This window comes from Solanum verrucosum, unplaced genomic scaffold (assembly GCF_900185275.1).
Source record: "Solanum verrucosum unplaced genomic scaffold, falcon-dt-bn FXZP01000110.1, whole genome shotgun sequence".
Taxonomy (NCBI): domain Eukaryota; kingdom Viridiplantae; phylum Streptophyta; class Magnoliopsida; order Solanales; family Solanaceae; genus Solanum; species Solanum verrucosum.
Window position 1 is genome coordinate 2,189,710 of NW_026020370.1, and position 11,744 is coordinate 2,201,453.

The following is an 11,744-nucleotide window of genomic DNA, read 5'->3' on the forward strand; positions in this document are numbered from 1 at the left end:
AATCTCCTCTTTTGGCTGGATTTTCTTGACAAAACTTGATCCACCATCTTCAATTGTATGATAATCTTTGTTCTTCACATAGTCTTCATCACTGCTGCTTGCCATGGTTAAAAATAAAGTTTAAAATATATGGGTTAAAAATATTTTGTTTTATTTTTAAAATTGCAGCAACAGGAATGTTGAAAATATGGTTTAAAACTTCTTCTCCACATGTAGCTAGATAAAAATCTTCATTATCTTCAAATTGATTTGACACCATCTTGAACCTATCTTCAACCTCATTGAACCATAGGACCATCGGATCATGAATCGTTAGACCATGTGCTTTGATACCACTTGTTGGGTTATGAAGGGTGATTAGGACATCATGCGGAAACTTACAATTGCAAATCATATAACGATAAATCAGATGACAATAAAAGTATACTAAAAACATATTATTAATATAGTTTGGTCAAACGACCTACATATTATAAAACTAATATAATATTGAAAAAAAACATAAATGTGTTTATGAGAAAATCTCCCCATAAACAAGACTTTCTAAACGACTACATTATGGATTCTATTATTGTGTTTTTTGATATGAGAAGAGGGGTCTTCAATTTATAGATCTCCTAACTTTTCCTATAAGGAAAGAATAAACCAAATATGGAGAAAAATATATTTTTCTTTCATGAGAAGTAAAAACACTTATGGTAATGTTTTGTCTTTTCTTTTAGGAAAAAATAAACTTCAAATACGGTAAGAAAATCAGGGCAAAACCCTAACAAATTTGCCAAAGACCAGAAAGCGCTTTATTAGCTTAATCATTTTTACACTATTCGTTCAATACATACAAAATGTAGTAGCAAAAGAAATTTGAAAAAAGGGGAAAAGTATGATATACTCCTCAACTTTGTCATTTAGAGTTGATATACCTCTCATTATGAAAGTGACTCATATATACCATATTGTTATACAAATGACTCACATATACCCTTTTTACTCTAACGGAAGTGAATAAAATAGTTTTAATTTAATTTTTTAACTATTTTTTTGGAAAAAATATAATCCATATGAGATAATTTGATCCTCCTTACACATTATTTCTTGACGTTTTTGCTTCAACGATTAATTTAAATTTATTATTTTGATGGTGAAATTTTAAATTTCCCTATTTTTCTTGTAAAATTCATTATAGATTCCATTGTTTTTATTTTGTTTTTACAAATAGAAAAACTAAATTACAAAATAACCGCAAAAAATTAGTTATATTTTTTTTTATATTTACACTAAAGAATGAAACTTGAATAATGATAATCAAAGAAGTCAAAAAATAATTCTTGTATGAAAAAGATTAGAATATACCTTGAACTTTGCTAGAAGGATCATATATATACCCCTACATGAATATTTTTAATTTAAAATCAAAAAAATAAATTTAAAATAATTTTTTCACTTTCGTTACATGAAAGATATAAGTGAGACATTTGTATAATGATAAGGGTATATATGCGTCACTTTTATAACGAAAAATATATCAACTTCACGTGGCAAAACTTAGGGGTATATCACACCCTTTTCCCATCAATAAATCTACTCCCCTAATCATGATTAAAATATATTTTAGTTTTTCACCACAATTATCAAGATGTTTTGTTAGTTTCATCTTTAAACGTAAACATATAACTTTATAATTTATAAAAGTTAGTATAAGTAAAAGATACACATGTGAACAAAATATGTATTTAAAATAGAATAAGTAATGATTTCATAAAGAATAAAAGAAGTAAATAGGATGAATAATATGGTAAGAAAACGTAAAAAGAAAAAAGAGTTATAGAAGTAAGTAATTAAAGTAGGGAGTAAGGGGGTTTCCGTTAAATAGAGATTGGGTAACGTATGCGCGTGTTTGAGAGTAACGTCTCCCTTATGACCCCACCTGTCATCTGTCTATCTCTGTAAGTAAATGAAATTTCGAATTCATTGTGGCTGCAAATTCCTTTTAAGTATGTATCTAGTCTTTCTTTTCTTTAATTATAATTAATACTAGGATTAAGCAAAACCATAGTAACTGTTTCATTTTAATCCCGAACTAGTTAGATGCATGATTTACTATTTCTGTTTCACTCTATCAATATAATGTTTGAAGAGTTGATGTAGAAGTAGTGCGTGCTAAGGGACTCTACTAGTATTAGACATTTTTTTAGTAGAAAAGGAATATAATTTTGTAGGTAGAGAATTAAAGGAATGTAAAGCAAAAGGTATTTTGTGTTGCAGTAAAACACTTCACATGGTCACCTTCTGCCATCCCTTGTGCCCATTTCTGTATTCTTTAGCTTTTTCCCTTTTGCATTATTAATTTATCATATCATATATGTCCCACTTTCCCTTTTTTCTTTGTATCTTCCTTCTTTATCATTTGTTCATTCTACTTGTTGGGACTAATTGAGTGCTACTAGTTTCATTCAAGTTTTTTGTTAATGTGACAACAATGGTGTCGTCTCAACACTCTCCGTTCATAACCCGGTAATCTCCTTTACTTCTACAATGAAACGTTATTTACTGAGAATTATGATTTCCCCATCAAGTTCCTTGCTTAATTCATGAATGAATCTAGTGTTTTCACCTTCATTTGAGCAAAAAAAAAATGTATTTCCAATTTTGACTGTTACGCTACTCATTGTACCCTACAAAAGCCTCTATTTTTCGTTTTGTTCCTTATATAATTTTTTAGGATAGGATATGGTTTTCTCTATAATATATATGCTATTTCACATAATTGTAGAATGCCACACCTTTACTGCTAACCTCTGATTATTATTGGTTTAACCAATTTAAATATGCTAAACCCCTTTCTTCTTTTTGGAGAAATGTTACGCCGAACGATTAATATTACTTGTTCTCACATAATCTTTTACTATTATGGATTTGTCATGTCTTACTCGTTAACGATATTGATCATCAGCACTATATTCTCTGATGTTGCTGGGGATATTACAATTGCTGTAAATGGAGAGTCTTTCCTGCTGCATAAGGTACTTTTCTCTTTCTCTTTGTCTTAATAGAAGGTTGAGGCTTGTGTTTACTGTTTAAACCTACTTCCTTTCTCAGCTCTTGGTTACTAACAACATACTTTCAAATTATGAAGTAGATGGAACTCGAAACACATAGAATGGTCAAACTTGGTTGAGAATATTCCTCATGTCTAGTAGTGCCCTTCTGTACCTCGTTGTTGCCTTTGAGACCAACCTTATCCTTCGTAGACGAGGGCACTACTACACATCCTGTTCACCAAACTTTTTATTTTTTAAGCACCCAGTGATGATGACAGTGGAGCGTGCTATATTAAGTAAACATTAGCAAATTATAAAAAAAATGGTACTAATTTTAGGTGTGGCATTGCAAGAAATGTATTCCAGAAATCAATTTTGAGATTGTAACATGTGAATCTTGATCTATTCTGGATATTTCATCGCACACTATTTACTAATTCACTTCAATCCTTAATCAATATTATTAGTTAACTGTATATTTGATTCTTGAAGTTGATAATTGTGTTATGTCACTTGTGGTTTTGCTATAGTTTCCTTTGGTGTCTCTGAGTGGAAAGATCCGGAAGATGGTGGCTGATGCCAAAGACCCAAATCTCTCAGAATTGAATTTAACTCATGTACCTGGGGGGCCTAAAACATTTGAACTAGCTGCAAAGTTTTGTTATGGCATGAACTTTGAGATCACAACTACGAATGTAGCACGTTTGCATTGTGTGGCAGAATACTTGGAAATGACAGAAGATTATCGTGAAGAGAACCTCATTGCAAGAACAGAAACTTTCCTTGTTGAAGTTGTGTTTCCGAATCTTGAAAAAACGGTGGAGGTTCTTTCTTCTTGTGATGACCTGCTTCCTATTGCAGAGGAGGTTGGTATTTCAGATAGATGCATTGATGCCATTGCCAGGAATGCTTGTCAGGAGCAACTTGTTTCAGGTCTATCTCGTTTAGATTGTGATAGTGGATCTTTGGAACACAAGGAATGGTGGATCGAAGATCTTTCTGTTCTAAGCATTGATTTTTATGGCAGAGTTATCATGGCAATGGGACATGTTGGGTTACACATAGATAGCATAATTGCATCCTTGATGCATTATGCACAGGTCTCTCTAAAGGGTATTGGGAAACCGCAAATTTGGAATCCAGCGAGAGCATATCCATGTAAAGGAGAAAAGGGGCAGAAAACAGTTGTAGAAACTCTTGTTAGTCTATTGCCTCCAGAGAAGAGTTCAACTGTTCCGCTGAATTTTCTTTTTGGGATGTTGAGGATAGCTATCATGGTGGATGCCGCCCTAGCCTGCAGGCTTGAAATTGAGAGGAGGATTGCCTTCAGGTTGGAAATGGTCTTACTTGACGATTTGCTTATACCATCTGTCCAAACGGGTGATTCTTTGTTTGATGTTGACACTGTCAAGCACATATTGATACATTTCCTCCAAAGGATTGACCAAGAAGAAAATGGAGATTGTGGATATGAATCAGAAAATATTGATTCTCCAAGCCATGGTTCTCTATTGAAAGTTGGACGGCTTATAGACACGTATCTAGCTGAAATAGCTCCTGATCCATATTTGAGCCTTGAGAAATTCATTGCTATGATATCAGTTTTGCCTGATTATGCTCGTGTTATTGATGACGGACTTTACAGAGCTATTGATATTTATTTGAAGGTAAAACTTCAAAGTTATAGTTATAGACCTCATCTGATTATATGAATACCTAAAAATGATAACATGTTTTTTCTTTAGTCTGAATATTCTTCTACTTGAGTAGGCCCATCCGATGCTAAGTGAGCACGATTGCAAAAAGCTATGCGAATTCATAGATTGTCAAAAGCTGTCTCAAGAAGCATGCAATCATGCAGCACAGAATGACAGGCTCCCAGTTCAAATGACTGTCCAAGTTCTCTACTTTGAGCAGCTCCGACTAAAGAATGCTCTATGCGAAAGTTGTGGAGATACACAAAAGATGAGCAGCGGTGTTACAAGTGCAGCCATGTCTCCTAGAGATTCTTATGCATCTTTAAGGAGAGAGAACCGAGAACTGAAGTTGGAGATATCAAGAATGAGGGTGAGGCTAAGTGACCTGGAGAAAGAACAAGTGTTTATGAAACAAGGGATGATAGACAAAACAGGACAGGGCAAAACATTCTTAACTTCCCTTTCTAGAGGTATAGGAAGGCTTGGTATATTTGGTGGTCCTTCTCACGGTAAACGTAGGAAATCAGAAGGTAAAACTGCTAGGAGTAGGAGGTATTCTGTTTCCTAAAACAATTTGTAAATTCAAGAGACGTCACCAGTGTCGTGTTGCACATTATTGAATTTGTTTCTAAAGTAAAAAAATATGATGTTTATTCAATGATTCTCAGTTCTAACAATTAATATTCTGAACAAGATTGCACATCTATGTGAAAGAATATAACAGTAAAGATGGAAAGATGAGTGAATAAAATTCATCCACCATACAAGTGAAGTTATTGAAATTGTGTGAGAATAATCCTCATGCAGCCATCTTACTGAAAAGTTGTTTACGTATCTGCAGAAAGAGAGCAAAACATGTGAAGTTGTAATTCTGATTGATTTCCTCATCACAAGTTTATCACTTACAATATATTACCTCAGGGAGTTTCTGGCTGAAAACGACATCCAGTCGAGCATCCAGTGTGTTCTCACATACAATCTTCCCATCATCAGAAGCCAAAACTACTCCTCCAGAGCTTTCATTATATCAAAGTAAAATCAACTCCAAATAATTCACTATCAACATTTGATCAAATTTCATATGTTGGAAATCATATTAACTTAATTATTAATTGTTTAAAACGGACTAATATAGCATGATTATGGGGGGGGGGGGGGGGGGGGGGATCACAGCTAGTAACCTATCAATCCATTAAACCCCCTTTGTTGTTTCAGAGTGAGGGAGTGGGCCAATTTTTGACAGATTATATCTTCTGTGGATCAGTGGACACCCTTAATTTCTTCTGTGATAAAATGCCCCAAGTATTCAATCCTTTTCACCCCAAAGAAGCACTTATTTTGCTTGGAAAACAATTGGTGTTCTTTCATTTCTTGGAAAACAGACTTCAACTGACATACATGATCTTCCAAGGTTCTTCTATAAATCGGAATATCATCAAAAAATACCAAGACAAACTTTCTCAAAAATGGTTGGAAGACGGACTAAGCCTTGGAAAGTTGAAGGTGCATTAGATATATTCATAATGACCTGAGTGAGTCTTAAATGCAGTCTTAGGTATGTCATCAGTAGCCATTCTCAGTTGGTGGTAACCAGACTTGTGATCTATCTTGCTGAAAATGTTGGAATATCCTCCGGCCAGGTCATCCAATAAGTCTTCCATCATTGGAATGTGAAACTTATTCTATATAGTGTCTTGTTTAGATCATTATAGTCAACATAGGAACCTCCATGTACCATTATTTCCCCCCACCAATACCACAGGTGCAGCATAGGGACTGCAACTTGGCTGAACAATACCTTGATCCAACAATTGATTAACCAAGGTTTCTATCGCATCCTTCTTAATTAACTGTTGGATACCTGTAAGGTTTTCTATCAATAGGTTCAGTTCCAGATGCATGTAACACCATTCTATGGTCAAACATTCCTCTAGAGGGAGGTAGTTAAGTAGGTTCTTCCAACAATTTCGTGAACCGGATAGGCTAGTGTCAGTTTCAGGTGAGCTAGTAGCTTCTAATGCATAGCATTGCACATAATACCACATGCATGGAAGGTATCAACTGAATCATGCATAATTGGACTTGGTTACCTGATATTTTAGCCAACTTAATTCCCATCTCTTGTGCTCAAAATATGCCTGCCCGATCCTCTTAGCACATACCTCTTTCCCATGTACATGGAACTATTAGCTGCTGCAACCATATGAGGAATGGTAGCAATAAATGAACATCCCAACTTATCCACCAAGGAGGGATCAATAAAGTTATGTGAACATATAGCATGTATCCAAATCTTAAAGTGATAGTCAGTGACCTTCAAGGTATTTTGAATTATTCTTGATTATGGTTCTTCTCAACTTCCTGAATCATCAGTTCATTTTGTAGCTCTTCTTGAAAATCCTGATCATTATCTTGTAATTCTAGAATGTATAACTATCTTAAGTTCTTGCATTTATGGGCAATGGAATACTTCTCATAATGGTGTTTTCTCCCTTTGACTCTTCCTAGATGTCGAATGATTCATCAATTCAATCATTGTCTAGAAGAAACCTCCCATGCCAAGGTTTCAATTTATGTGAGAAATTATTACATCATATCACGCAAAATCACATACAACTGCAGTAGGTAAATCATTGTTTGGATCTCCATTTGACCGAGTACCCTTCGCCATTGATGCAAAGGAAGGAATGACTTTGCTATCACTGATAACAAAATCTCAAGAATCGAACCTAGTTCGAGAAATTCTATGTCAACAACATGAGTTCAACAGTTTCTTAACCTCTTATATGTATTCCATGCATCAGTAAGCTTATATGTTGGAATAATAATAGGGAAAACAAAGTGTTACTTCCTTCATTTCAATTTATTTGTTTTAATTATTTAGTTTTTAGCCCGTTTTAAAAAGAATATGTATTTTGGAAAAAATTCAACTTTTCACATGACATATTTAAGATCACAAGATTAAATGACATTTTGATTCATTCTACCTCTCTTTAGTAAGACCACAAAATTCAACATCTTCTTTATCAGACAAAAAAAAAATAGAAACACAATACAACAATATAAATTATTATGAAAAAGTCATATTAGAAATATCATATATAGCTACCAAGAATGGAACAAATGGAAGAGGAAAAGATGTGAGACAAATTGCAAATATTTTTGAGGAAAATTAGAAAAAAGAGAGTAGCTAGATAGGTACCAAGAGGCACGATGAGGATCAGCATCATTTGGAGGTGGAGGCAGATAGACATTATCAATGGTGACATTAGAGGCGCGAACTTTGGCTTTCTCTGCATACTCTTTTTTTGCATCCTCTACAACTGATTTAACTAATGAAACATCCATCTCCCTACACCTCAATAACAATGATGGCTCCTTCAGTCGCAACAGACTCTAAAACAAACAAAGAAGAAGAGTTATGTATAGTATCAATTAACAGGTTGATTGCAGATCAAAAACGTATATTATATTTACCTGAACAATCAATCCTCTGAGAATCTTTTTGTAATTATTCTTTTCACCAGAAATCTTTAAAAGTGCCTTTCTAGCAGAGTCCTTCATTCCACTCACCACATCATCTTGTGCTTGGAGAACTTTGATGCGGGATGCATTTAGTTGCATAGAATACTCTCTAATTACAAAAAAACACTTTCATATATGTATTAACACAACTATATAACTCTCATCCTATACATTAATTATAATTAAAACTCACATTTTCTTACGTACTTCCACCTGCTTCGTTTTCCTCTCATACTCTTGTCTCACCTTTTTCTTCTCAGCTTCAACTAATTGTAATTTCTCAATTTGAAATTCCTGCAAAAAGAGAACTAGGATCCTAATGTATGAAAATGCAGGGGTGGCTTAAGGGTGGGTAAATAAATCTAGTAATGCCTCTGCTTTTGGCCCAAAATTTTGAGTTCCCAAAAATTTTTAATAGTGAATTTTAACTTTTTATCAAGACTATTTTAGAACTTTGAAATAAATGACCCAAATCTTCATATTAATAAATAAAGTTTTTACATCAACATCCAACATCCAACATCCAACATCAATAGCAAACAAATCTCTAACCTCTTATTGACTAGAACTAATCCTTACTCTTATAAACAATAAGAGTAAGAATATGTACTAAAAATATGTACTAAAAACAAATTGTATACAAGACTAAAAAAAAGAATTCAAAATTAATAATATTTTTGTGCACGTGCTTTAGGCCACTAATTTTATTAATACGCCCCTTGTGAAAACGTATAAGCATAAGATTATTCATTTTCATTGAACTTTACATATTCACATAACTCTAATTAACAATATAGTCTGATGATGTGTTATATATTATTCATGTAAGCAGTATGTTTTTGGATGCTTACATTAAGTTTTCCAACAACTTGAACTATAGATTATATAAATGAATCTTACACAAATATATAAAAAGATTAATAAATAAAAAGACGAGAAGTAAACCTCCTCAGCGGAGACAGAAATCTCATTGGCCTTCTCTTCGGCTTCCTGCCGAATGAATCTGACCATTTGCTGTATTTGTTTTGATACATCAGTGTCATTCATTTTCGAATTTCTTTCCTTTTTAAAAATGACCCAAAAATAATGCAATAATTGAAACAAAACTTATATGCAAAAGGTTAAATGGTGATTTACATATAGATGAAAAAATTATTACGGAAATTTTAAATAAATCCATTGCTTATATGTGTAGATCCACCTCATATGGACATAATGCAACAAATTTACATGTTGAACAAATCCTTTTTTCGGGTTTTACGCACCCCCAACAACTTTTACACTTTGCTAATATGTTGTTACATTGAAAGAGTCATTCTCATGATATCCAAGAATTTATATTAATAAAATTTAAAAACAATTAATAGAAAAGAGTAGAGAATATAATTTGATTTGATTTATAAGATTGAATATGCTTTAAATTTTTTTTCTTTAACTACTTCATTGGCCAGTAGGTCATAAACGCTTCTTTAAATTTGCTTTAACTTTATAGTTATATATTTTTCCTCCTAGAAAGTCTTAACCTATAAATAAATTGAAGATGAGAAGTTGGAAATAATCGCATCACTCTACGTTATAGTTAATATTCAGTATATTTGCATTATATGTTGTTGCGTTGTTATTAATCCATATGAATGTATATTAAAATTTTCATTTTATTGCTCAATACAATACTTTTTACTAATACACTCAATCCAATACTAAATTAAAAGGCAAAAACGTTGTTAATAATATGTATATCCATGTGCTAGATGAATAGCTTATTAATCATCCCCATTATGAATAACTAATGTACTTGTTGCTCGGATGGCAAGCACCCCTCACTTCCAACTCAAAGGTTGCGAGTTCGAGTCACCAAAGGAGCAAAAGGGGTGGGAGCTCCTAGGGGAGGGTTAGAAAAAAAAAACTAATGTACTTGTCCGTGTTTTACGGGGTTATAAAAAAGATTAAATACATTTTAAAATAATTAATGTCACTACTTGATAAATAGTTTAATGAAAAAACATAAATTAAGATACGATTTTGATATTACTTATTCAAAAAAATTGCTAAAAAGAAATTCTCATACTGATAAATAAGACAAAAACATAAACGTTGATTCATAGTTTCATACTAAATTCAATGATTTCTATATCAATATTATTGGTTCAACCAACAATACTAAATCTACTCGATCATAAATTATGTGAGTTTCTTTTTGTATAAATGACACAATGATAAAAATAAATAAATAAAGATACATTTGTGGTAAATCATGGTAAGAAAGAAAAACGTTTGTATCATATTCCAACTTAGTTATTCTAACAAATCAAAAATTGGAAGGTCACGTTGAAAGAGGAAAAGTGTCATTTTTACACTGATGCAATGGTCTATGAGATTGACCTACGGACCGTAGGAAGTCCTATGGACCATAGAAAGGGAATCGTAAAACCTTGTATGTGTTTTGGAAAATTTCAAGTTTCTAAAGTTTGACCTTTGACTTGACAGGATGAACTATAGAGATTTGGATAAGTCGTAGATGACTTTCGAATAAAGGATTCACATATTTTATTTAAGACCTCCAACCTACGGAAGGATTTGACGAGTCGTAGAAGGGGGTTACGAAGGGTTCCAGACTTAGTAAAATTTTGGACTAGAAGTTGGGTTCTACGGAAGAGGTCTACGAACCGTAGACCAAGCGATGATTCATCGAAATGGTTTCGTGGGAATTGAATGAATTTGAGTTTCTAAAATTGGTTGTACGATTTCCCAGTATGGACCGTAGAAAGTTCTACGGACTGTAGGTCCAAACCGTAAAAGTTATCCAACAGTTATTCTTAAGGGTATTTGAGTCTTTTCTTATGTATTTAATACATATACTATGCCGTTTAGACCCTATTCTAAGACCTATAACTACCTTTCAATTCCTAATTCTACCCAAAAACCTTTTCATTCTCTCATATCCTCAATTTCCATCCAAGTTCATCCTCTACAAACTCTCTCAAGTTTCAAAGAAGAAATCTAGGTTCAAGCTTCAAGTCTCCTTTTTTCTCCATTGCTTTCGAGTTTTTTTTTATCAAGGTATGTGGGAATTCACCAATGGATTCAATTCATCCATTGGGTCCCAAAATATTTCCAAGTTTCTAAGTCAATTTCATCAAGTTTGATTAGGGTTTCATCTAATTCTCCATGGGTCTTATTTATTATGATTCAATTGTTTGATATTAATCTTATTATGAATGAGTTGATTAAATCACATGCTTTTCAATTGATTTCATATGAACCCATGCATTATCCATGATTTTGACTATAATTTTATGAGTTTATGAAGAAAGCAATGAACTTGTGAATGATGATTTATGAAAACTATGCATGATTTATGAAGAGAATGTTTTATGAACTAAGGTTGCTTTTAAGATAAGCATCAATGAAATTGTGAAAGGTTTTCTCACATATGCATGAATTATCAAAGGAAGTCACATATTAAGAAATTATTATTGGTGAC

General features: G+C 32.9%; 2 protein-coding genes across 2 annotated transcripts; one reads left to right on the forward strand and one right to left on the reverse strand.

The window, feature by feature from the left end:
• The first annotated feature begins 2,449 nt into the window (after positions 1 to 2,449).
• Positions 2,450 to 5,324, forward strand: LOC125838300 (BTB/POZ domain-containing protein At3g08570). The gene is made up of 4 exons (XM_049517368.1): positions 2,450 to 2,511; positions 2,951 to 3,020; positions 3,569 to 4,705; positions 4,809 to 5,324. The coding sequence occupies exons 1-4, from the start codon at positions 2,477 to 2,479 to the stop codon at positions 5,301 to 5,303; spliced, it is 1,737 nt and encodes a 578-aa protein (XP_049373325.1). The 5' UTR covers positions 2,450 to 2,476; the 3' UTR covers positions 5,304 to 5,324.
• A 9-nt stretch (positions 5,325 to 5,333) lies between these two features.
• On the reverse strand, positions 5,334 to 9,313 carry LOC125838301 (V-type proton ATPase subunit E-like). Its single transcript, XM_049517370.1, has 6 exons — positions 9,206 to 9,313; positions 8,454 to 8,554; positions 8,213 to 8,369; positions 7,938 to 8,131; positions 5,652 to 5,751; positions 5,334 to 5,570 (listed from the first exon to the last, which is right to left on the reverse strand). The coding sequence occupies exons 1-6, from the start codon at positions 9,305 to 9,307 to the stop codon at positions 5,535 to 5,537; spliced, it is 690 nt and encodes a 229-aa protein (XP_049373327.1). The 5' UTR covers positions 9,308 to 9,313; the 3' UTR covers positions 5,334 to 5,534.
• Positions 9,314 to 11,744: the final 2,431 nt, after the last annotated feature.

Bases quoted from the DNA above. Each gene is read 5' to 3' on its own strand.
- LOC125838300 (XM_049517368.1), top strand. From the start codon at position 2,477: ATGGTGTCGTCTCAACACTCTCCGTTCATAACCCG. The intron at 2,512-2,950 runs GTAATCTCCTTT...ATTGATCATCAG, and splicing joins CACTCTCCGTTCATAACCCG to CACTATATTCTCTGATGTTG. The intron at 3,021-3,568 runs GTACTTTTCTCT...GTTTTGCTATAG, and splicing joins AGTCTTTCCTGCTGCATAAG to TTTCCTTTGGTGTCTCTGAG.
- LOC125838301 (XM_049517370.1), bottom strand. From the start codon at position 9,307: ATGAATGACACTGATGTATCAAAACAAATACAGCAAATGGTCAGATTC. The intron at 8,555-9,205 runs GTTTACTTCTCG...CTCTTTTTGCAG, and splicing joins TTTCTGTCTCCGCTGAGGAG to GAATTTCAAATTGAGAAATT. The intron at 5,752-7,937 runs GTACCTATCTAG...ATATAATGAAAG, and splicing joins GATCCTCATCGTGCCTCTTG to CTCTGGAGGAGTAGTTTTGG.